At 53.3% G+C, this 24,072-nt stretch overlaps 9 protein-coding genes across 9 annotated transcripts; 3 read left to right on the top strand and 6 right to left on the bottom strand.

Moving 5' to 3' along the window:
* Nucleotides 1-55: 55 nt before the first annotated feature.
* On the bottom strand, nucleotides 56-1,813 carry CORC01_06908 (C6 zinc finger domain-containing protein; the record flags this gene model as incomplete). The annotated part of the gene is made up of 3 exons (XM_022618546.1): nucleotides 56-777; nucleotides 841-1,213; nucleotides 1,292-1,813. The coding sequence occupies 3 exons, from the start codon at nucleotides 1,811-1,813 to the stop codon at nucleotides 56-58; spliced, it is 1,617 nt and encodes a 538-aa protein (XP_022474856.1).
* Nucleotides 1,814-3,292: 1,479 nt separating this feature from the next.
* On the bottom strand, nucleotides 3,293-3,643 carry CORC01_06907 (uncharacterized protein; the record flags this gene model as incomplete). Its single annotated transcript, XM_022618545.1, has 2 exons — nucleotides 3,293-3,513; nucleotides 3,598-3,643. 2 exons carry the CDS (start codon nucleotides 3,641-3,643, stop codon nucleotides 3,293-3,295), a joined length of 267 nt encoding a protein of 88 aa, XP_022474855.1.
* A 2,765-nt stretch (nucleotides 3,644-6,408) lies between these two features.
* Nucleotides 6,409-7,002, top strand: CORC01_06906 (uncharacterized protein; the record flags this gene model as incomplete). Its single annotated transcript, XM_022618544.1, has 2 exons — nucleotides 6,409-6,443; nucleotides 6,498-7,002. The coding sequence occupies 2 exons, from the start codon at nucleotides 6,409-6,411 to the stop codon at nucleotides 7,000-7,002; spliced, it is 540 nt and encodes a 179-aa protein (XP_022474854.1).
* A 1,233-nt stretch (nucleotides 7,003-8,235) lies between these two features.
* CORC01_06905 (uncharacterized protein) lies at nucleotides 8,236-8,664 on the top strand (the record flags this gene model as incomplete). Its single annotated transcript, XM_022618543.1, has 1 exon — nucleotides 8,236-8,664. The coding sequence occupies one exon, from the start codon at nucleotides 8,236-8,238 to the stop codon at nucleotides 8,662-8,664; it is 429 nt and encodes a 142-aa protein (XP_022474853.1).
* A 505-nt stretch (nucleotides 8,665-9,169) lies between these two features.
* Nucleotides 9,170-9,844, top strand: CORC01_06904 (uncharacterized protein; the record flags this gene model as incomplete). Its single annotated transcript, XM_022618542.1, has 1 exon — nucleotides 9,170-9,844. One exon carries the CDS (start codon nucleotides 9,170-9,172, stop codon nucleotides 9,842-9,844), a length of 675 nt encoding a protein of 224 aa, XP_022474852.1.
* Nucleotides 9,845-10,734: 890 nt separating this feature from the next.
* Nucleotides 10,735-12,147, bottom strand: CORC01_06903 (exo-polygalacturonase; the record flags this gene model as incomplete). Its single annotated transcript, XM_022618541.1, has 3 exons — nucleotides 10,735-10,830; nucleotides 10,889-10,980; nucleotides 11,061-12,147. The coding sequence occupies 3 exons, from the start codon at nucleotides 12,145-12,147 to the stop codon at nucleotides 10,735-10,737; spliced, it is 1,275 nt and encodes a 424-aa protein (XP_022474851.1).
* A 1,329-nt stretch (nucleotides 12,148-13,476) lies between these two features.
* On the bottom strand, nucleotides 13,477-15,168 carry CORC01_06902 (uncharacterized protein; the record flags this gene model as incomplete). Its single annotated transcript, XM_022618540.1, has 1 exon — nucleotides 13,477-15,168. The coding sequence occupies one exon, from the start codon at nucleotides 15,166-15,168 to the stop codon at nucleotides 13,477-13,479; it is 1,692 nt and encodes a 563-aa protein (XP_022474850.1).
* A 1,314-nt stretch (nucleotides 15,169-16,482) lies between these two features.
* On the bottom strand, nucleotides 16,483-18,492 carry CORC01_06901 (chromatin assembly factor 1 subunit A; the record flags this gene model as incomplete). The annotated part of the gene is made up of 2 exons (XM_022618539.1): nucleotides 16,483-18,296; nucleotides 18,366-18,492. The coding sequence occupies 2 exons, from the start codon at nucleotides 18,490-18,492 to the stop codon at nucleotides 16,483-16,485; spliced, it is 1,941 nt and encodes a 646-aa protein (XP_022474849.1).
* A 3,632-nt stretch (nucleotides 18,493-22,124) lies between these two features.
* CORC01_06900 (uncharacterized protein) lies at nucleotides 22,125-23,165 on the bottom strand (the record flags this gene model as incomplete). Its single annotated transcript, XM_022618538.1, has 1 exon — nucleotides 22,125-23,165. One exon carries the CDS (start codon nucleotides 23,163-23,165, stop codon nucleotides 22,125-22,127), a length of 1,041 nt encoding a protein of 346 aa, XP_022474848.1.
* Nucleotides 23,166-24,072: the final 907 nt, after the last annotated feature.

Genomic DNA, 24,072 nt, shown 5'->3' with positions numbered 1-24,072 from the left:
ACATGAGTACTTGGGTAGTTGAGAATCATCTTCAAGTCAATGGGAAAATCAAAAGTCACCTTGCCATGTCGGCGATCCTAAGTTCCTTGCGGACTTTATAGCCCCAAGCGGCCTCCAGATCGTCGATTCTCCAACACGTGCCCCATCCCGTCACAGCCTCTATGCTGCGGATGAGCTTCACGAGCAGAGCGTGCTCCGACTTGTGACTGAGAAGCCGGCCCGCGACCCAAAGGGGCTGGATGGCGTTGTTCAAGCAGCCCTGGTGCGGGTTCGCGAGTGATATGCCACAGATGCATTTCGCGTGCCAGACGGGGGACCCCGTGACGCCGCCCAGCTTGAGGTGGAGCGGCCGCGGCATGGACCCGAGCAGCAGGGTGCAGGCCGTGTGGTACAGCTGGTTCGAGGAGATGGCCGCCCAGTGCAGGAAGAGGATCTGCGGGAACGGGCTGCTCTGGATGCTCTGGACCGGGAGGAGCTCCGGCGGCCGGTCGCGCGTCCAGGCTTGGAGGTCTTCCCAGAGACGGATCCAGCGGTCGGTGAGCTCTTCGGGGCTGCTGCAGCCGTTGGCGTCGCCGAGCTCGTAGTAGCGGGTTCTGTCGGCGACGAGCTCGCAGACTTTGGCGCAGAGGTAGACGGCGTAGTTGGCGTGCATGTCGGGCGTCCCGGACTGGTGGAAGAGCTCGCGGGCTTCGTTGTGGGAGGCACCGCTGGGGAGCCACTTTGAGGGAGTGAGGAGGGTGTTCTCCGTTCCGTCGGAGATGAGGGCACCACAAAGGTCTGCGAGTCGTGTTAGCGAGTCACAATAGATGTAGTAGCACGGGCAAACGAGATTGAACACACCCATTCGTGCGTAGCACCAGAAGACGGCTTGAAGTAGACCACCGCTGAAGCCGTGCACGTAGAAAGAGTCAAAGAGCGCGGCGCATCCTTCGAGGTGTTTCCTCCAATCCTGGGCGCTGGCAGACATCATCTCGAGGCAACACAGAATTGTGCAGATGGGAATGATCTTCTGGTCTCGGGACTGCAGCAACGGCGTCAGCAGGCGAATGGCCTCTTGGTACAGCTCGAGGCTGTCAAATGAAGTCTGCTTGCCCTCCTTTCGCTCCATCTGCCGCGCTGACAAGGCGAGAACGGCATAGAGGAGCGCCGGGGAGCTGCGCGCGAGGACGGGGACTTGTATGCCAAAGGCGCGGTCGCTGTCAAACATGTCTAGCTATTGTGAAGAGTGAGCATTGACCGTGCGTGCGTGTGCGAGTGAAGGGTCTCATTGAGAAGACGGAACGAAACTCACCCATGTCGCGACTTCACCGACGTAGTTCTTCAAGTACTCTAGCCTCCGGCCTGTTCCCAGAATCTGGCCGGCCTGCCGCCGGGCGGCTCCCTCGTCCCCCAAGATGGTACCCGGCGCCGCGAACCCCCCGGCAGAGAAGCCACCGTCGGTTGCCTCTGGGGTGCCCTCCCGCGTGGGAACGGCCGTCTGGGCCGTGTTGAAGATGAGGCATCTGAGCTCCTCTTGGTAGGCGAGGTAGGCGGGGTCTGTGACGAACTCATCGAGCCTCCAGGACTCGGCCGGCGAAGTCGATGCCTCGGAGGAGAGGTGGTGCGAGGGTGTCGGCTCGCCGAGGCCCCACGTTGACGATGCCGCGGGCGTCACGGCCGAGCCGAAGTGAGAGTGAGAGTGAGCGTGCGAATGCGAGTGAGATCGAGCATTAGATTGTGAGTGAGACTGAGACTGAGACTGAGAGCTTGTGCTTTCGACCCGGTCGAGGGGAGCTGTAGTCGATTGATCATCGGTGGCCATGGGCGAGAGCATGGTGAGAGGATGGTGTGCAAATACAAGGCAGTCTTCGGGCAGTCTTCAGGCAGTCTCCATGGCATGAACTGACACCCAACTCAAGTATCGTGAAGTAAGCCAAAGCCCCTCTTTGATCAGAAGGTTTCGGCAGGTCATGCGGGAGGAGGAAAAAGACTGGATCTCTTCCTGGGTCTGTCGCGTTGCCGCCATCGAAAACCGCCCGGCTTGCGGATTCCGCATGTAGCTGGCCGTCCAATAACCAGGTGCCCAGGCCCATGGGGCACATGGACGCATTGATTGCTGCGGGGAACCCAAGTTCGCGGAACCTGCGGGGAAAACGACCGCTGATGATTGGCTTTGGGGAGCTGGAAAGGGGTCAAGTGCTTCTTTACGGTGGTCTGTCCAAGGACGGACCTAGACCGATATTTCGGTGAGAGACAGGTCACCAGATGCGGAACAGGTGAGAGTCGGTGAGGTTAAGGAGGGATGATCAGAGAGACGCTACGCCTTCTCAACTTTGAGGTGCGAGGCAGCTCTCTCGCGGCGGTGGGAAACCCTCGGCACTCTCCAGACTTGATGTTTCTATCTCGTCTTGAGTCGAGTCCAGTCGCCGTCGTGTCCTACTCGGATGCCCCTCCTCAGCACCTACTTCCGCCTTGATGAAGTTGAAGTGTACGAATGCGTATGCGAGAACACAGCTTCCAGGAGCGATTGAAATACCGACCAGAGTTTCCGAGATTAAGCTAAGAAGTCCAAGTAGAAGAAGAAACACGATTGGGAGTCTTCCATAACACGATGATTACATGTAATCACCATAATTACCATTACAACTTTACTTGATTGGAGCCAAACTTTGTCCTCCATATCGACGGTTTTTTTTTTTTTTTGGTTTACCGCACCCTGGGCAGATCTTTCCAGACTGCAAATGATTTAAATTCTACTCAATTTCGGCCATATCCGAGACTCAACATTTAAAACTGCTTGTGTCGAGTTAGCTTTCATTATTGCAGGTCTCTTGTAATATTACGGTTATCAATCAATCATTGGATTCTCTACGATCAATCTCAATCGAAAAATTCCTTTTCAATATAGATAAATAAATACAAAGATTATACATAATTCTACTGAAGTATAGGTATACACTAAAGCCGGCCTCCTAACTCCATGTTTTGCCAAAACGCCATCGTCGTCAACTGAGCTTAAAACTGCATGTTCTTCTTGCACAGTCGATCAGTTTGCATAGTTAGCCAGTCCTTCTGGCGGGCAATGAACTAGTCCTCGCTGCCGACGGCAGTAGGGGCATAAAAGACAACCCGGGGGTCAATCTCCTCCTTGATAGCATACAGCTTGGCGTAGTTGGAACCGAAGAAGGCCTGGCTGAAATCGGGCTCCATGACATCGCCCTCATTGCCGTTGCCGCCGCCGCCGGTGGTGATGTCGCGGAGACGTCCCATACAGTCCTGGGTGATGCGGATGTTGGCGGCCTTTACGGGCTCGTTAGGGGTAGAAAAAGTCGCCGGGGAAGAATTTGCACTTGTTGTTGGGTTCAGCACGCTTCTCCAAATTCCGGTTGTCTGCGTAAGTAAGGGGCGAATTGTTGCTGAGCTCGAGCTGAGTGAGGTTGGCCAGTAGGGCGTCAGTCGACTGGTGAGCTTCCTGAGGGATGTCTGCCTCAGGGAACTCCTGAGCGGCAGGGACAATAGCTGCCTCGTTGGCATCTGCAAAACGTTGTCAGCATGGATGGTGATGAGATCGGCCTTGTCGAGGCGGGGGAGGGCGGGACTCCTTGCCGACGATCTCACCGTCGACGACGAGCTTCTGGGCGCCGACGAATTTGGCTAGTGGCATGGCTGCGGCGAGCAGCAAAGCTCTCTTCCGAGAGAATATATCTTGACAAGAAGAGATTCTACTTGTCGAAGAAGATGGAAATTCTTTGCAAGTTGCGTGCAAGTGAGATGAAGAGAGGGCTGGGGCCAGAAAGAGAGTTCACGATGGACCTGCTCCTCATCTGTAGATATATACGCGCAAGATCATCAACGGCCTCGTATCATTCCTGTCAGTTCTCCAACCATTCGTTGCTACATGAAGCATTTGCAAGCTATTGATTACCAGCCGCATGATGCCTCCCACATTGCCGCGATTTACGTTATCGCCATGAGGAACATGGACTTGGCTACCCGACGCGCAGCTTATGCCCGCAAAGGGAGGATGAAACTCCATCACCAGCAGGACTATCAAGTATCAAAGAAGTAGCAGCTGGAAAGACAAAAGCGGGATCGATGATCATCCCCGAGGGGGGTTCCGACCCCCGACAACCGATGGGATTTCTTCGTGGGGCTCCGCAGTGGTCTAGCAGGGATACCAGCTCTGTATACGAAGATTTGGCCGGCCAGGGTTTGGGCGAAATTAATTACTGTCTGGCCCCCAATAACTCTCCAGGAAACCGCCGATTCCGTCAAAACACAGCGGCACATTCACGGCACTCGCTGCAGTTTGCTGCGGGCTGGGTCAATGGCTGTACCTGGAGCCGCGCTGTAGAAGTTGGGCTTTATTTGGCGAAATCCAGCTTTTTTCGAACGTCTGGTATCCGTTCACTTAAGTATAAGATACTTCCACGTACAACTCCAACTCCCAGATTTGCAAAATTGTCGCCCTCACACATCTTCTCCCGCAATTGTAACATAACAGCCGAAAAATACATGTCACAACATCTTCTTGGGCTCTTGAATGGCATTGGCTGTCTATTGGCCCCTCCTCAGGTCATAATGTCCCGCTGGTCCTGCATCATCCCAGGAGCACTAGCCTATTCCCTGGCCACTTGCCAAGAAAGCTATTTTGATACTACGTCAAAGAGAAATCGGCAATGCAGGGAAGTTTTTGAACCTGCAATCAATTACTCTGGGGCTCCTCATCGTTCTAGAATGCACTTGTGAAGTCAAAATACGCATCGAGGGTCCCTCGTCGATACGTAGACTCTCGGGATAGACCCGATCAGAGTATCGTTAGCGACCGTGCGCTTTTGACAACGATTCGAGCAGTTCTTTCAGCCATGAACAACCAACCCGAATGAGGCTTTCGAGTCCCGACATGACCGCACCGAATGTCGGGAATACCCACCAGCCGATGTAGGATTTGGCCCCGTTGTCTGCCCTCTGTTCATCTCGAACCACTCTGAGTAACTTTCTGAACCCTACCCGCCGCAGATTTTAGTTCCCGACAGACAGTGCATGTCTTGGAATGTGCTGGCGAAATTCATTGGTCTGGGGGAAGTGAGGCGCCCAGCACGCAAGCGAGGACGGGGAATAGAAGAGCGATCCCTTTTTTTTGGATCAGAGATAATGCCTCAGTCCAGAAGGGAAAGGGGATGATCCCTTAGCGGGCCAGCCGAAAAGTTTGACTTGTTCAGCCCCTCCGACAGGCTCTTGGATCCGTGTGTTGAGACCTGCCATTTGTTGCATTGAGGTTGGCCCATGTGGGAGAAGATCATAGTTCGTCTCGATAGTACTAATCCGCGCAAAACGAGACAGTCTTGGGCAGCAAAAAGAAATTCGGGAGAAGGTGTTCAAACATTTTCCGATTCCTATAAGGTTGCAATGGACCCTGTTGCCTCTATTCAGGACTTTCTCTTCCCCTGTTATTGTTAGTCTCAGTCGCTCCGTCCCGGCCACCGCAAATCTTCAGTTCAGTTCTCTGCAGATTCTTGCATTGAGTCGATCTTCCCGGAGCCGATCCCGTTATAGATTTGCCCGAGATGTCATTTCACCTGTTACCCCGAGGCCCGCCGCCACATCCAGATGTTTTAACGATACCAACGCCTCCGCTTCAGGAGACTGCCATAATTATCGTCTTCCTTTTCCCAACTTTATCAGTTTGTACTTTTGGCCTGCGTGCGTATAGTCGGTTGAGCACTCGTCAATGGAGACTAGGTACGCTATCACTGTGACTGTGTTGTTGCTCAAGGCTTACCGTAAACCATTAGATGACTGGCTATGCGGTCTAGCTTTGGTATGAACCTCACCTTGTTGTTTTCTGTGTGACATCTAGAAAGTTCCCGGTCTAGGGCATAGCTAATAGTCAAACAGCTTTTTTCAATTTTGATGACTCCCCCCCTCTACATGTGTAAGTGGGATTGTGATAAAGAATCGATACATGTAGTCTGACCAAGATACTGACATTGTTGGACCCTAGTTATCAAGCTAGAATATTTCGGATGGAGAGCTGTAAATGTTCCCAAAGATTTTGATCCGAAGGCCGGGCTGTGGTGGAACTTCTTGGTACAGCTGGCCTATAACCCGGTTCTAGCGCTCGTCAAAGCATCGGTTCTGGTGTTCTTACTCAGGCTATGTGGACAAAAGCGAGGTGTTCGCACTGCGATTCACGGATTGAACATCTTCAACGCCTGTCACGCTGTCGCTGTATTCTTCACCGCCTTGTTCCAATGTCTCCCAATGCAAGCCAATTGGGACTTGTCGCTGCGAGGCCAACCAGGGACCCAGTGTATTGACAACTCATTTCATGTCATTGCATCTTGTATAACGATTTTCTCGGACATTTCGGTACTCGCCTTGCCTTTTTGGATCTTCCTCGGGCTTAAAATGCCATTAGCGGCAAAAATGGCAGTGATTGGGGTTTTCCTGATAGGTCTTTTGTAAGTGTATAGACAACAACACTGTATGAAAGCTAATTGACTTCAATTCAACAGAGCTACGGTTGTTTCGGTCATCCGAGTCATCCAGATTCATAAGTTATTCTTCGTCACACCATCTCCAGAAACCGACCATTTTCACACCATTGGCCCTGTGACCTCCTCCATTGAGGTTAACCTAGCCATTTTCTGTGCTTGTATCCCAGCCTTGCGCCCTCTGTTCTGCCGATGGATGCCGAGACTGTTTGGAGGCACGGCCAAGAAGACCATTGAGAAAGGATACTCGGGGAAATACGCGACCGGCTCATTGCGAAACCCGACAGGAGCACAAGAAGGCAACGATATTTCGATCAAGGAGATGCCTTCTCGGGCACACTGCACAGAATTACGCAGCGTGTCTCCAACAAGTTCGGAAGAGGAAATCATGACGTACAGTGGGATCGTCAGAACGACTAGTATCAGCGTCCAGTATGAATCCAACACCAGCGTCAATGACGTGGAATCTCGACCGTCAAGCGAGTACAAAACGAGCGGCTGGCCAGAAAAAGGAACAGCGTTCTAAGTTGAAGGTGCTTGTAACTTACTTCGACGTTGTAGGGCATTGTGAATTGCAGGGCATCCCGCGTGGGTCTAAATCGAATCGAAAAGTCGGTTGTGTAATCCGGGTACGTGGGCTTTGTCAATTTCCAAACGTAAAAGACATCTCCATAGATTTGAGATCCAGTACCGCCTGTAATAGGAGACGTCATGGGCTTGGGGTCGCATTATCACCTGGGAGATTCTCAATCGTCTTTCAAAGAAGAAAAATGACGATTTGGGCATGCTTCGACCCGTTAGAATATAGCCGACCTTAAATCGGTAACGGGGCAGATAGAAGAGACAAGCACCTAATGCGTGGTCCCAGTCCCATACTCTACACTCCTTTTCCGTGAGCATGAGCATTCGGCAGCCATAGCTTCCTTGTGTGGTGACGATCTCCTTGAGAAAAGATTATTCTCCCAGAACCGACAAGTGTTGCTTCCGGGTCAGTACTATTAACAATCACACAATGTTAGTCCGTTTCATTCAAAGCAGATTTCAACATCACAAGCTGTTTGTAAAGTGGTTGTCTACCCTCGTTCAATAGTCAAGTCACATCCTCTTTCACGCACAGTATGCACTTCCTTGTTTGGCAAGAGTATTCTGGCGTTGCCCACGTATTACTCCTGCACGCGGACTGTACATTCAGAGATACGTGGGGCTTATTTTGCTTCGCAGTTCTGTTCTTCAACCACTCCGCCCATCCTAAGTACTAAAGTATTCTCCAAAGGTACATGTATGAATCTACCAAATCATACGCGACGCCAAGGTTGTCTCATCCCGTACTTGAACCAACCGGAAAGCGCAAACACTGTCTATAATGCCTGAAGTGAACGCTTCTGGACGTGTACATTTTGCTGCAATCATTACATACCACCCTGTTGGTTAAGCCTGAAAGACCCGCAAACGCACAATGACCGTCCCCGAAAGCTGATTTACGGATGGTCTTGTGGCGCCTTGCAGACCTCCGGATTTAGACAAACTCAGCCGCCACATTCCTCCTGATTCATTTTTACTGATGTTCTTGTGGCACCAGCCGAAAGCTACGGAGCTTCCACATTCCCGTGTTATAGTACTGAAAATCTCATGTCTAATCAGTCTATAATCTACACCACGTGGAAAGGATGACTCGGATAGTTTAAGAAGATGAGCCCCCTCCAATCTAAAACTAACAACGCTCATGGCCCTAATCAAATTGGCAACTATTTCATCCGCAATGCATTCTCTTACTATGGTGCCAGCTTTACTCACTGCTCTTGCGGCAATGACTAGTGGAACATTGCTATCTCCTCGAAAAGAAATATTGTCATGTCTCTGCGAAGATGAAGCATGGAATATCACAAGGCGATGGCTAGGCGTATTCTCGACTCCCGGTGTTTCTAGCAAGGCGGAGCTGGCCACAATCGTCTCTCAGAATCTCACAAGCTACGATGACACTTTTGGTCCTCCTACCATCGGAATCGATCAACTCTGGGACGCCCTGACAGCAGGCGGCAACGCCACAACAGCCAACGTAACGCAAGCACCCAACTTTATTCTGCACACTTGCGACCAAATTGCATACAACTGGCAATACTCTGCCGTGACGACCGGCTACAACTCGTCAGTTTGGAATCTTTACTGCAAGATGGGAATGAAGTGCTAACGTAGCTTTCAAAGAACGGTGCCGGCGGGAACTCCCGTGAATTTTACCGGGAATGATATTATTCGTATTGATCTGGCAACCAGGCTGGTGTCCAACGCCACATCTTGTGGTAACTGGATTCTACTCGCTCGCCAACTCGGGGATTCATGTAATGTTTGAATAGATTATCTCATCGGCATGGAGCTAAATAACGCACTTCTTGACCAGCAACCTTTTTGTGTCATCGGTCGATCTCCAGTGCATCTAACGTTTAATCTCTTGATATACCAAGCTCTTCATCTCTTTGAGATGCAAAGCACCATCCGGACTGCTCGAGGCTAGTGAATGGAAACAAGCCTGACTTTCCTACATGCTATATCGCGCAGTGGTAGTGAATGAAGGGCGGATGCTAGCATTCACCCATCCTGGCTTCCCAGAATTGTACAAGTATAAAGATTTGAACCGCAACCCCTCTCACAACGGTCACGAGAAAAGCCATCAACCAATTAGAACCCGCCAAATCACTATGAGCGCGTGGCTCCCAAACTACCCTGGCCTAGGGCACGAAAACCATGCTACCCCTCGCCGTGCTCCTCGAAATCAACAGCCTGATAATGCACCACCTGTCCCCGAAGGAAACCCGACTGCTCCTACCCAAGATACACCCTCGCAAAAACCAGTCATAGAATCTGTCACGTTTGGCTTGTCAACCTGGCCGGAGAATGCAGCTTCATTGAGAGCCTACCAATGGCCTTCAGACCCAGGGAGAAAGAGAATGGACCTGGTCTACAAAATCCGCTTCGGCACAATGACCTACGAGTTCATTCTCTACTGGCATCCGCCTCCAGGCTTGCAGGTTCCTCGCGATAGACGGGCGGAACAAAGATACCTGCAACACTTTGAAAACCTCTGGAGGGCGTCTCCCAACCCTGAGACGTCGCCCAGCTTCCTGCCAGTGCTGAAGCAGCTCGACGAGATCATTCTCCAAAGCATGTACAGGAACAACGTCACTCTGGATCGGCCCATGACGAATACTGAACCCTGGGTCTGCCAGATCGTCGACCAGGACACGGGTCCATTGCTGTATGCGTTGCAGCGGACAGAATTGTGGGCTGATCACCGCCCGCGAGAGGTTCTCGCGGTTGCAGTCTACACGGATTCTGGCATTCATGTCACCCACGAGAACCGGCCTGGCCTGTAAGGCCGATGCATGGCAGTGAAAAAAACGCACGAGAAAGATGGTGGCAGATGAACAGGCTAGTTTCAACTTCAGTGGCATAGAATCCCGGGCATACCGCATCCTTTGACGTTGACGTACGTAACTGCATGTTCTAGAGACATTCAAAGCCATATTAGCACGTTAATCAGGGACCTTGAGCGAAGTATGTCACGGAAACGAAACTAGAGGACATGGAAATAAAGCGACAGATACTCGGACGAGGCAATATCCACTTGGAAACCTCCAGGCTGATCAAATCAAGGCAAAGTATACTTGGCATGAACCTACGCAGTCCAACTATATATTCAGTATCACGTCGCAAGTGCCACAGCTGCTGAGGCATTCCTGGTTTCCCTACCCCCAATGTAGATGTGAATAAGAGGCAGAGCTATCCGTGAAGGAAATTCGCTGAAAGTTTTATAATGTAAACTGCCTCAAGAAGATTTAATATTCTATTATCACGCGCTATTGAAGGATTTCAATTTCTTGATACTCTTCATTGCAAAGCTTAAGGGGGCCATCACTTGGGTCTCGGCCACACCACGGTATATATCATCGTTTGTTCATTGATGAATCCTCCTCGGCTTATTTATTACCTCTAATGTACCATACTATGCCAAAGCAAAGTACTTGAAGTAGATTGAAACGACGGATCATGAGCTCTGTGAAGGTGAATTAACGCAAGGGGAGGTGAGGCGTTTGCAGCGGAAGAACACAGGAAGAAAACGACAGTCAATGACACGACCTGATAATCGATCAAATAGGTTTAAATAACTTCAAGTTTTTGATGGTATTGAATGAAATACTGTGCTTAATCTGGTCAAGGCGCAAGGCTTTTACGCCCAGCCTATAGGTACCGTCTGGGTTTTCTCCTATTTGCCTCCGGTCAAAGTACCATTGGTGCAAGGGATGCCGAGGGTGGTGTCTCCCTCCAGTCCCACACACTCCATCTGGCCTGGACGACCGTCCTGTGTGTTGTCAGTAAGCCGTGTTCTCTCATCACGTTTATTCCTTGCGAAAACTTACAGCGCCAGTGAGAGTGATGTCCTTGAAGGTGAAGTTTTGGCAATGGGCCGCGTCTTTGCAAATGAGGTACAGTCCCTTTTCAGTCGATTCGCCTAGCAATTGGGAACATCAGTATACGTTAGCATTTGCTCGACGCACCAGGTAAAACGTTTGAGGAAGCAGGATTACATACCGATAGTATGACTCCAGCAGGGATTGGAGGTGCAGCTGCCATCCTTGAGGCTCTTGCCGGTTTGTGCTTTGATGTTTTCCCATCGGAAGTTCTTTGCATACGCCGCCAGCGAAAGGTTCTTGCCAGCAGCGCCCTTTTCTTGATCGACGTAGTCCTCGATGAAGTGGATCGGGTAGGAGGTTTCGGTGATAGTGATGTTGCTCCAAGTGACATTGGAAATCTGGCACGTTGTGCCCACAGAGCCCTTGAAACGAGCGCCAAACACCGAGTCGTGAATCACTGCGTTTTCAAACAGATATCCGCTGCCCGTTCCAACCGCGCAAGAGACCGAGATGCCGTGCGTGCCATACGCGACAATGTTGCGCATGGTCACGTTGACAGCGGGCGGGGAGATGTTGATAACGTCGTCGCCGTTCACGCTGTACCAGCCGTCAATGACGATATTGGAACCGCCGACGTCGATGCCGTCCGTGTTGAACGGGAACGCATTGGCGGTCTTTTGGCTCGCGTCCAGCACGGTGTCGGTCATGAAGACATCTGATCCGGCCAGAGAGAAGCACCACGCCACGGGGTTGAGAATCCTGAGACCACGGAGTCGGAGGCCCGTGACGGCGAAGGAGAACAAATGCGGGCGTCCAGTGTTGCTGCTGACATTGGCAGCAGACCACCACTTATCGCCGTGACCGTTGATCCAGCCACCGCCCTGTAAAGTTGACGCGGTGAAGGTGACGCCGGTGCTTTTGGAGACTTTGATCCAGTGGCCCGTGTATACACTGGGGTTGTGGACCACGGCGGCGACGGCGGCTGGGTCGTCTGAAAGAGTCAGATTGCCATTGATTAAGAACTCGACGTTGGTGAGGCCGCTGAATGTCAGAGGAGTGAGAAGGCTGTACTCTGTGCCGGCGCTGAAGACCACACGAGAGTTGCTGCCGCATGACTTGACTGTCGAGATGATGGTCGGGGAGTCATCGCCTGTGGACTTGGGAACGACGCAGGTTTTGAACTGCTCTTTGTTCACTGTCTCGGGCAGCCAATAGCCAGAGGCTAGGGTGGCAAGGAAAGCAATGCTAAAGAGTGGATGTTGCATGGTGACAACGACTGTAAAGAATGATTGTAATCTACTAAACTAGGTACTACTTCTCTTCCCATAAGCATGGTGACTCTCTTATATATCTTGGCATGCTTGGCAATCTACGGGGTTATTCATCCTGTGATGACGCTCTCCAGTGAACAAACTTTCACTGGCGCGACAGGCACATAGGTTTTCCTGGGTTAGATTGTGACCTGCTTCAAAGAAGTTTATGGGATGAACTTCCCTCCTCAAGCACTGCCTCACGCAAACTTGAGCGACCGTGATCCCAGCTTCCTTCATTACTCAACGGGGGGCTACAATAACGGTTGTGGAGCACACTCAATCTAATAGCAGATGCTCCCCGGACGACCGGCCTGAGATACGGAGGGCACGGTGATGATGAAAGTGCGTCCCCGTCACCAAAGTAGGCAAAGTAGCCACCGCAGAGCCAGGCACCCCAAATGAGGGCCCCTCAGTTAGAAAGCTTGTATATATGGGACCAACGGCGCCATGTACACAGACCAAGCTGCGCGACCTAGAGTTCTGAATCGTAGCGCCGTAGGGCTAATCTATATGTAACACGGTAGGGCAAACCTACGCCTGATTCTCGTCTAGTTCCTCAGGGAGGAGGACTCTTTGTATTATTCAATTCCACACTCCCGGTAATCTACTTCACTTTCCACGCTCGCCGCTTATCCGAACCCGAGAACGACGCAATTGCCTCTTTCAGTTCAGATGTTGCACATACAGAGTGTCTGGTGAACGCCTTGGGATGCAAAGATTCCGTCGAGTGAAAAGTAAGAGTCATACATTTCTATATGTAGAGTTTGCAGTTTAATTTCGGAAATCAAGGCCTGCTTTTCAATTTCAAGAACCAAAATACCACGTCTCGACCATCTTGATTGGTCTTCCGTTATAAATGCATGTCACGACTATGTCTTGAATTATTTCTGAGGCAAAAGGCTGCACCCGTGTTCGAATCTGGCACTATGGATGACTCAAATTCTCCTGGTCAGCCATTGAACCAACACATACAAGCACCGAACTCTCTCAAGTAGAAATCTGTTGCTTCAGAAGCACTCAATCGGACGACAGCTGTAAGAGTCTCGGCAGCATCCAAGAAGTTGAATAAACTAAGTATCATTGCTTAAAGTTCCTCCGCCCGATATATTCAATATATACCGGGCATATACAAAGTGTGTGACATATTTCTCTTGAAAAGGCTCCAGTCCCTTGACAACAACCGGCATTCCATCTCAGAGAACCTCAAAAGCCCAAGACAGCCGTCGAATAGCTCAAGTCTAGGAAAGTCGCCGGGAGACCACGTGCATTTAAACTTTAGCATCATGCCCCAGACGTGCGCCTCTGTCTGGCCCAGCCCCCAAGCCCCTTCGTCCTCTTCCGCAACCACGAATCCTTTCGATCGGGACTCCCCTTCCCACCATTCGCCTCCCTATTCTTTGCGTCCTCTGGCCACAGGCTCAAGAGAATACCCATGAATGCGTCGTTGACGTTACCAACCTTCTCGCTGCTGCGACCACTCTCGCCATTGCTTCGTTTCGAATGCTCCCTCGCACCCGGGTCGCCGAGCTCCTCGGATGTGCCCTGTCGAACCCAGGGTAAATAGATCCGCCTCCTGCGTCTCTTTTCTTTGGCAGCGACAGCAGGCTCACTCTTATCCTGTTCTCCCAGGGATTCCCCGGGGCCTGCTGAGACCACAGAATCGCGGCTGCCGCTTTCGTCTTGCCCACTTGTCAGAATCTCCGTAGCCTCGTCATCGCCGTCGTCGTCGACGATGTCGACGTCGACGTCGACATCATCAAAACCCTCATCTTCCCCGCCGGTGGGTTCTGCGACCGCGCCCGTCGTCATCATCGTGCTCCTCAACCTCTTGACTGAGAAATGACACATGGCACTAACAATCTCGCCGGCGGCCTCCGAGAGCTTCCACTCGCCGTCGTCCCCACCAGTCTGCTCATACGCCGGGAGCCGTACAAAGTTCTCCATGGCGGCAACGGTATCCAACACCGTCTCCTTGGAAGACCGGAACCACTCCTTGTGACCCCCGCCGCACTCATCGCACTTGGCGATGCCGATGTTGTGGAACTCCAGCACGACCTGCGCGAGCCTCTCGGCTTTGGCCGCCCCCAAAAAGGGGCCCCCGGGCGTCTCGTGGATGATGTGCGCGTTGCGGCCGGCGCAGTTGTTCGGCTGCCGGAGCCTCGCCGCCGCGGTGCCCCTCGTAAAGCCAATCTTGAACGTGTCTTCCAATTTGTTGTGCGCGAGAACATAGACGACGCCGTGATTTCTTTCAATGTTGCGTAGGGGCTTGGAGATTTCTGCAAAGACTGCGGAGTGGTCTCGTTGAGACACTCTCCGCCGAGGGGGCCTTGTCACGCCAAGGCCTTCGATGCGCTCAGCTACGACGACGTTGGTGGTTTCGTGGATCTCTGTCGTGGCTGCTGCCGTGACTGTCTCGCCCGCCGCGGTGACGGTCAGGGTCGAGACGCTCTCTGTGACTGTTTCGACGAGCATGGAAACCTCCACGTCCGCCACTTCCGTCGATGGGTCGGTTTGGGAGTCTACCGGCTGTGCCGCGGCAGTGAGGGCGGTGGACTTTGGGGTATCAGCACCTTGGTAACTATCATCGCTGACAGTGGGTGGTTCCTCGAACGACAACGATTCAGGCGCGCCACCACGAGTCGTATTCCAGCTCTCGAGCCTCTGAAGGGCGTCTCGATCATGATGCCGGCAGTGGGTGACTGCGAGAAACTCTTTGAGCTGAGAAAGAAGCTCCCCATCATCCTCGGCTTTTGGGCGGTCCACTATCAGACGGAGACCGTGCCGGAGTTGTTGCGCCTTCTCTGCATCCTGGTCATTGAGCTTGTTCTTGCAGCGGGTCTTCCTTTTTGTCAAGGCTGGACACCGCCTGAGATCCCAGTCGCTCGGGTTTGGGCACTCGTCGATGCCCTGGAGGATGATTGCTAGCTCCTCAAAGACGGGAGACGTCTCAGGCGGAATCTCGTCAGTATTCATCACGAGAGTGCTGAAGGAAGAGAATCACAATTCGAATTTAGATTATGAGGAAGCGCCTGTCCAGATAACGACGCCAGAGCGAGATCAAGGATCGAAGAGGAGGGGAGAGGAGGGAATGGGAAAGGAGCGGAGTAGATGGGGTCGCAGCTGGTCCTAGTCCACGTACGATAGAAAGCCGAAATGCCTCCCGCATTGGTAGATTGCATGTGGGCAAGCCGAGGATACCCAGCTGAGGACTTGGGAATCCTGCACAAGCGGCCGAATTAACCCAATTTGGGACTGGATGTGACCTGTTCATGCCGTTGGTCGTGCGGTGTCTACCAGGACAGGCGCAGGTTATCCCTCACCAAAACGTGAGATGTAAATGAGATAGGACTGGCAGCTGTTTGGGGGCCTTACGGACGTTAGCGGATCATGTCGCAATTTGACTAGATACTCCAAGCAAGAAGAAAGCTGGGATTCTGCTCTTTGGAGGAGAGGCTGGCCGGAAGCAACACGCTGTTGGATGTGGTTGGTGTTGATCAGGTCTCAAGAGGACTACCATCTCCACCATGTTGCAGGAGTAGATGCAACGAAGCACGCAACCCAGAGGCGCAGACTGGGCGAAGTTGGAACGGATGTGCGGGAAAGAGGCACAGGTAGCCGATTTTGATCAATCATGCCGTATTACCATGATCTGGTTTATCCACATTACTCTCAGCAAGACAATCTCGTCATAGGGAATCAAAACTTGGTGTGAGCGTTTGGTCAGTAATCGATCTTCTTGCACCAGTCTTGCAACTGTATCTCACAAATGAGTACAACGCAAATGAACAGACAGATGCTTGAACCTTTTCTCTTCCTACCATCTACCGTGCCTACCAACGCCGCCGCCACCATTGGCCCAGAGAGCAAGTATGCATCCATATAAAGTATCGTCTGAGACAGAGAGAAAAGAAAAAAATAGAATGATCCATAGTACGCCGCCTTTATGCCGTCTTATCATAACCGCCCAAGCGGCGCAGAGGCATGTGGTACATGCAACAGAGCTCACCGCCATCCCCGGCGGCTCGTAAAAAAAAATGCTGGGAGCTTGTGTAGCCCCGTCCATCCGGCTCATGCCTTGTTACCCCAGCCGACACTGATCTCAAGAACCCGAAAAGAAAACAAGTGAAATCCGCACAACTCCCACAAAAAAAGACTTCAGCAATGGCGAATAATAAACTGCGGGTGGGATAAACACGTCCGCCGAGGTATCCTCATCGAATCAGAAAAGTACGCCTTTTTCATACGCCCAGGTATTCGAAACACGCCGACTCTCTCTTTCTCTCTCTCTCAAACATCGAAACCTGACTTGATAGCCCAGGAGCCGGCGAGCCCTTTACCGCCGACCTTTTCTGCAATCATGGCGATGGCTTCCTTCAGGTCGTTGCGGGAAATCTTGGCGTGAGCAAGCGCAACGTACGAGAGATCGACCAAGCCACCCTTGGCGATCTTGGGGTTCGCCTCAATGACCTTCTTGAGCTCCTGGAGGTTGTTATTCTCCAATATCTTCTTCGGCAGTGACTGTACGCTGCTCTTTGTACTGCTGCAGGTAATCGCCTTGAAGGCATCGGCCGGCTTCGAGTCTGCGGCAGTCTTGTCCTTGGCTGCTTGGGTCTTGGCCGCTTTATCCTTGGTCGCTTGACCTTTGGCCGCTTTGTCTTTGAGTGGACGACCAGCAGGTTTGGGCTTTGGCTCGGGTTCCCAGTATTTCGTCGAGAACGGATCGATGCCGTGATGGTGTTCGAGACTCTCTTTAAAGCATGTGTTAACGCGGCTGTACGAGCGGGAGACGGGATATAGCTTACCCAGAATGAATTCCATCCTGTGTTCGTATACGGTGCGATTGGGACCCTTGCGCGTGCCATCCTCCCAACAGAGTCCTGTGCTCTCAGGTTCGAGACCGTTGGCACTCACGAACCGAGCGGGGCCGTTGTCTTCTGAGTCGTCGAGGAACTCATCCATGTCTTCTCCATCGGCATCAAGGTCCTCGTCGTCATCATCGTCAATGTCAACGTCCTCGCCTTCGCTTTCCCACTCGGCTTCCGAGTCGTGATCGTAGTTAACGGGGAGCTGGTCGCGGCGGGTTGGGTTTCGGGCGAGGCGTCGCATGCCGGATTTGCCTGCTTGGTAGGGCCTGAGGGTGACGGTGCCTCGGTATGGAGGGCGCACATCCTGGTAGAACTTGAGTGACTTGGTAGGGACTTTTCTCAGCGCATCTGCAATGTCCTTTACAATCGCCTTCTTGTCCTCCTCACTGCTTGCGTCTTGTGTGAGCTTCCGCATGTTTTCGATGGTGAACCGCACTGGAGGGTAGATTCTGCCACGTGGGGCAGGACGGCTGAGAAGTTGGAAAACCTCGATAGGGTCAAAGTTGCCGGCTTGTGTCGACTCTCTCTTCCCGTCAAAGTACTCGCCCAACACCCTTGTTTTAGCCTCATGTGTCTCGTCGTCCATCTCAAAAGGATTTTTGGCCAAACGAACACTGCTTTGCACAAAGAATGGCTTGAAACGCTTCTCATACTCCGACTGCTCCTCCTTCTTGACTGCAGCTATTTTGGCGTCTGGCGTCCCGGCGGCTTTAGCAGGACTTTCCGTCTTGATCTTGGGCACCACTATATCCTTCATGGGTGTGGTGGGTGCCTTGAAAAAGGACATGAGCTTCGGTTGGGCGCGCTCCTTCTTGTCCTTTTCCTGTTGCACCTTGCGCTCCTCATCCTCCTTCTTACGGCGCTTTTCCTCTTGCTTGGCGTGCTTCTCGGCGTCGGCCTTTGCCTTTTCGGCTTGTTTGGCTTCTCTCTTCTCTTCACGCTCCTTCTTCTTCTGCGCCTTCTCCTTCTCCTCGGCCTCCTTCTCGGCTGCGGTCCGACGCTTCCGTTTGGACGGTTGAGTTGTTGAGGCAGTAGAGTTTGAGATGGCGGTGTTTGATGATGAGGCGAGGTTGGCGTCTGCGGACTGCGTCAGGTGAGTTGAATTCTTGCTAGGTGTGAGATCGGGCGAGGGTGAGCCTCGCTCTGGTGTGAGGGTGCCGGCATCGGTCAGCTCGCTCGGGCTGCTCGGGGGCGGCGGCGTATCGCGGGTTGGCATCTGGCGCACAGGAGATACGGCTGTCGAGGTTAGAGAGGTGATCAGGGCGAAGGTATGGCCGCATTGTGGACAGGTCGAGCAGCTCTTACCTTTGCTGTGTTGGACTACGGCCTCGGTGGCCTGCTGCTTGACGCCGGCTTGCAAGCCGCGGTCCTCGATCGTGGCCTCGTCACCAGAGAAGTCGTCGTGGCTTCTCTTCAGGCCGTTGGTCTCCATGTCTGATTCTCGTTGGATATTTGTCGACATCTCAAATAGAGGCATCGGTGGTCGGTGGTGTCGCAAAGGTCGCGACAGTGCTCGTGAGTCGGTCGCTTTCGGGTGAAGTGCGGACTGAGGTTGAAGTCGTGTTGGGGACTTTGGTGAGTGGGGAAAAGGTAGAGCTGGTTTAGGCAGCCTAGAACGATGGTAGAGAATAAAGTGAGTAAATTGCTGGCCGAGCGACGAGGGGACGTTGAGCAATCGAGGTGGCGTCTCTCGGCTTCAGGACCAGGGTCGCGATGGCAGGCTCAATTGCGGCAGACCAACGGTCTCAAGGAGGTGAATTGGCGGTGGGATTAAGTGGAAAAGACCGTTAGTGGAAGTTGACAGGTTGGAGCGCTCCGCCGGGACGCGACTGACGCGTAAATTTGGCGTTGAGGAGGCCAGGGTCGTGTCTTTGGGCCGGCAGGTGGTCGCAGGGGCTGCTTCTTCGGTGCAGAAAAAGGAGATTGGGGCGGTCGCGCTAAGGGGAAACTTTGTTAAATGGGAGCTTGAAGTTCACCTCTAGATTAGGTATTGCTAGATTCAACTGTACAAGCCTCAGCGCAGGAGGGACTTTCCCTAGGCGTTGTATTTCTGTCGTCAAAAGAACCATACAGCTGATCTGAGAATACAATTCAAACCCGTATTCTATTCCATTGTTTGTTGAATAATTCTACCAGCTCAAAGAGTGCAGCTTTGGTTTGGTCTATTGTCGAGGACACAAGTCTTGGTGTTTCCGAGAGTTGCGTACTAACAAACCCTCTTTGACGCAGCCCCCACGTCCGGTCGTCAAGACAGGTACCTCCATTAGTTGATTAGGTAAGGTAGGCACCCTCAAATGTCAGCGATAACGATAAGAGGATGCCACCTCGTGGCTTGTGGCTCAGCAAGATGTGGCTGGAGTTCGACGGGTTGCATCTGCGAATGGAATGCGGGGCCTGTGGCTGCCTCCCCACATGGGAGATATCGGTCTGCATTTTCGGTCTGCAATCTCGGTCACGTCACACCGAGACTGTTGTAGACAAGGACCCACCAAATATTCAATGGAGACCAAATAAAAGAACCAACCACACCACACCACACCGGCAAGGGGAGAGACCCGCACTTCTTCGGGGTCAACCGGTCTTGGCCCAACTCAGAACGTTACATCATATCATGATGCCATTTCTCTCTTTCCCACCTGTCAACAAGGCGTGTGTGCCTTACTCTGTTCACCCCGGTACCGTCCCCCCGGTGACCCTGTGTCTGTCCCATCACTATTAATCGGGGCAGACGGAGTCGACGGATGAGAGCTACGATACGGATAGTATGTTCACCAACCAACCGAGAAAGAGAAAAAAGAAAAGGTAGGGGTCGTGGGGTCTTGTTCTCATTCTACCTTTTTTTGTGGGCAATACGAAGTGATCGACAGCGCCGCCGCCCTGTGTGTAGGAGTGGTAGGTCCCTCTATCAACTAGGACCCTGACAATGAGGATGTTTTTTTTTTTTGCCGCCAGCGAGAAAGGGATCCCTGCCCCGTCGGCAAGTGGCGGTGGTTCTTTCGCAGTGATATCCGCCCAAATGCAGATAAACAAAGAGGAGCAGAGGCAGACAGACGCACGAGATGCAGAAGCGAGGAAGGGTGGACTTTCATGCCAGGGACGGACGGGCCTGTAAAGGAGGAGGAGGAGGAGGAGGAGGAAGAGAAGGCACTCGGCTTCCTCAAGCTGTTGAACTTTGCGGCGCCGCGTTTTCCGCTTGCTGGGCATACTGCCCATCCTTGCCATGCAACCTATTCAAGATCAATGATGGGATGGTCACCGAATGGTGTCGCTGGGCCTCTTGAAGGCGACGTCGGGCGAGTCGTCGAGTTCGGCCGGGTGCACGTTGCTCACTTCGTATCCCACCACCACCACCCCACGTTTGGCTTTGGGAACCCCATGGCATCTTTGCAGAAAGAGAACCATGGAAATGCATGTCATCAGTGAGACAAAACACATCAGACCCTTGAAAACAAAGTTTGGGGTACGGGGCCACGGGGCTCCCGTTCGAACCCAAAGAATGAAGGGGGGGGGGGGCGGCGGCGCCATACGGGGAACGTTAGTTAGGAACCTTGGGACAAGTTAAACCCTCGAAACACGAGATTGCACGTGTCAAAGACGAACTGACAGCCGCCGTAGTAGTTCTGCCATTGCGATAGTCCAATGTCATGGTAGCATGGCAGAAAACCCATGCTACCTGACTACCGTAGATAGTATGTGTAGATAGAGACGGGCTCAAGTCCGAGCTAAGGAAAGGTTAGATCTACAAAAGTGTACTATCTTGGGAACACATGACAAGTTGGCCGACAAAGTAGATAGTTAGTGTTTACCAAGAAGCCAGACTTGCCAGAGTAGGTAATGTAGCACTGCAAGCGGCTCACCACATGCCTCGAGTCAACATCCCACTCCCCGATCTTGCAAAACGGGCTTTGACGTCTCCCATTTCTATACGGATACACGGGAATGGGTTGGCCAAGACGTCTTGGATATTGCCATGGCGGTAATGGTCTTGTAAAAAAAACCCGGTGACCCCCAAGAAATTGTGGCCATTGAAAACGGCGTTGCGGCTGAAGAAGCATTAAGGTAGTCTCACATTACTGGGTCGGCTGTGTTTGTGTCTCTCTCTCTCCAGAGATCGGTGGCTGGGCTTAATCAACTTTTCGGCACTCAATCCTCCCGAAATTCGCGTTCCCGGGCAGCAGAGAGGTCACACACAGCGTGCACAGCATAGTGTGAGATGGGCAAAAAAAGGTTGACATTCGCGATGCCCAGGAATGGCTTTTCATATTCGAGCATTTTGAGCTTCTCTGCTTGTCTCAGCCTCGCGTCTCCCCCGTTGCCCATGACTTCAAACCTCCACCAGGGGCCTTCCAATCTCAACCGTGGTATCATCCTCCGCCCCCTTTTCCTGGACCATTCGTCTTTTGTTTTTTGTCTTCCCCCGAAGACCGTCTCCAACTTCGCCTGCGTCGTCCCCATCATCCGCTTCCCCGCCGCCCCCCGTCTCGCTTTTGATGTCTTGCCCACAGATTAGGAAACAGGCTGGAATGGGCCCGTTCGTGCGATGTGTGTCGCCAGCTAGGAGAAAGAAATAGAGTCCGGGCCAAGGAAAAAAAGAGTAGGAACAGATAGAGAGGCCCGATGGAAGCGATCGTAGAGCGGAACAATGTGGAAAAATTTTGACGGGAATTCAAACTCCCCTCCCCAGGCACCTCCGGTAAGCCGATTGTGTCATCTCGGGAATGGTCTCTGTATGGTATCATCCCACCCTTAACAAAAAAAAACAAGTCCTCAAGTAAAACGCCGAGTGATGCAAGTTTGTGACAGTGAAGAAATCACCAAACACCGCCCCCATCCCCCTTAACGACCGCATAGGTGTGCCTCAAGGAGACGTTCGTACAGATTGGCGATGACAAGGAAATCGAAGGAAATCAAAGGAAATCGGATGAATGTCGAATCGCATTCTCTCGTAGTAAAGCGGCTTAGCCCATCCCGATGGGCCCGTAACGTATTGGGAAAGTCGGCGGCTCGTCTGTGTGTCTTTCTTCCCCGAACGGGGTGGGGGTATGGGGACAGCGTGGCCACTCTTTAATCGGGGTTAGCGATGTAAAGACGGCCTCCGGTAAGCGTCGTGGTGCGCTCGTCGACGCTGCCCCTCCTGCGTAGCTCATCGGCGCTCTTGACGCTCTTCTCGCGGGTGACGGTCGAGTGCATGAGCGAGTTGCTCGCCAGCCGCGCCGCCGCGGTGCTGCCCAGCTCGCCGACATTGTCCGCCCGCTCGCCGCTGCTCCCCGAGGCCGTCGTCATGGCCCTGCCGCTCGCGTTGTCGCCCAGCGTGGCGTCTTCCGGCACATCCTCGACCATGCTGCCGCTCCTCTCGGGCGTGTCTCCCGGGCTCCATCGGCGTCCGCCGCCGGACGATCTGTATCCCGGGCCGCGGCGGCTCGCTGTGCTACTGCGGCCGCTGCTACCGGTCCGTCTGTGATGCAGGCGTGCGTCGTCGTCGTCGCTGTCTTCGCCCTCGACCTCGGTGGCGCTGAGACGCATGGGCACGCCGCCGACGCCGACGTGGTGCTCTCCCGGAGCGTAGCCCACGACTGCGGGTTTCCCGTGGTGGCGGATCTTGGCGGCAACCTTGCCGGTAGCACTGATGCCGGTGCTCGTCCTGCCACCGGACGGGGCGGAGAGGCCGGAGGCGGTGCGCTGGCCGCCAATGACCTCGAGGGTGGCGCGCATCTTGGCGGCGCGCTGCTGGGCCAGGAGACGGGGGTCCTCATACTGAGCGCGGTCGCACCAGACAGTGGCCTTTTGCTTGCGGAGGAGGGCGACGTAGCCGGTCGGCTGCGTGCTGCCGCCGGAGCGGGAGGAGGTTGAGCGGCGTAGGTCGGTGGTGGGCGAGGTGCGGTAGGCGGCGGGCGGGGGGATGCTCGAGGTGGTGCTGAAGGTGTTAACCGAGGGGGAGCGGCGGTTGAATTGTTGAGGGTTCATGGCATTCTGCTGCTGGAGGTGCATCGGCGTCGGACTTTGGATTGGGAATGTGTTTGAGGACGTCGTGCGAGTGCGGGAGTGGGAGTAGACGGCGGACGAGTCCATCGGCTGGTGTCGCCGGCTTACCGACGAGTCCAGCATGACCGCGGTTGATGTGTGAGATTGCGAGGCAGACTATATGCTGCCGTATCGATGTCGGTCGTGGTGATGGTGGTGGTGGTGGTGGTGGCGGTGGTGGTGGTAATGTCGTCCTCGTCCTCAGGACGGGCGGTGTTTCGTAATGGTAATGGTGTGTTGTTGGTCCTTCACGGGCGATCCAATGTGAAGATTGGATGGAATCTTTGGCGCCCGTGGAGGATGGGATAGAGGTGTGGGAGCCAGAGTCGTAGGAGTAGGACTCGTAGGGGTGGTGAGAAGGAGGAAGGAAGAAAAAGAGGAAGAAAAAGGGTGAGGTAAGGAGACAGAGAGAGGCTGTCGTGGGATTTGGAGAGAAATAAGCCGAGAGCGGAAAAGATGACGAACGGCTTGGGTTGGGCAGAGGAGGGAGATTATAGGTCGGGTCCCGGGCGGCGAGTAAGTTTCGCGGGTCGACGGGGCGAAATGTTGAGATTTGGTCCTCTCTCTCTCCCGCGGTGCCTTTTTGACTCTTGGGCGCTTCAACTCAGCTCTCAGGGCCAGCGGCAGCCGGATGTGAGGTGCCTTTTAGCGCTCTGTCACCTTGTGGTGCCTCTGGGTCCTTGGATCCTAGGTCCTAGGGCCTTGGGAGGGGTCCCCTTTGGCCGGGAGGGAGGGACCAGGGAGGGGGGTGTGCAATTGACTGCGCAACTGTGGATTGTGAGAATGAGGTGTGAGTGAGAGTGTGGGAAAGTGAGTGTGAGAGACTAAGGGTGAGTGGTGTGAATGTGTGAGAGGGCTGTGGGAGAGTGAGAGAGTGTGCGAGTGTGGGTGAGAGTGGGAGGTTCCCTGGGTCGGGAAAGCCGACAGCGATGGGTGCTAAGATTGCTCGGGAGCCTGCGCGGTGAATGTACCTTCCCCCCCCCCCCCGGCG

The sequence above is a fragment of the Colletotrichum orchidophilum genome, assembly GCF_001831195.1.
Source record: "Colletotrichum orchidophilum strain IMI 309357 chromosome Unknown Scaffold_54.1, whole genome shotgun sequence".
Lineage (NCBI taxonomy): Eukaryota > Fungi > Ascomycota > Sordariomycetes > Glomerellales > Glomerellaceae > Colletotrichum > Colletotrichum orchidophilum.
The sequence above is the reverse complement of the archived record's forward strand: the minus strand, read 5'-3'. Positions and strand labels throughout refer to the sequence as shown.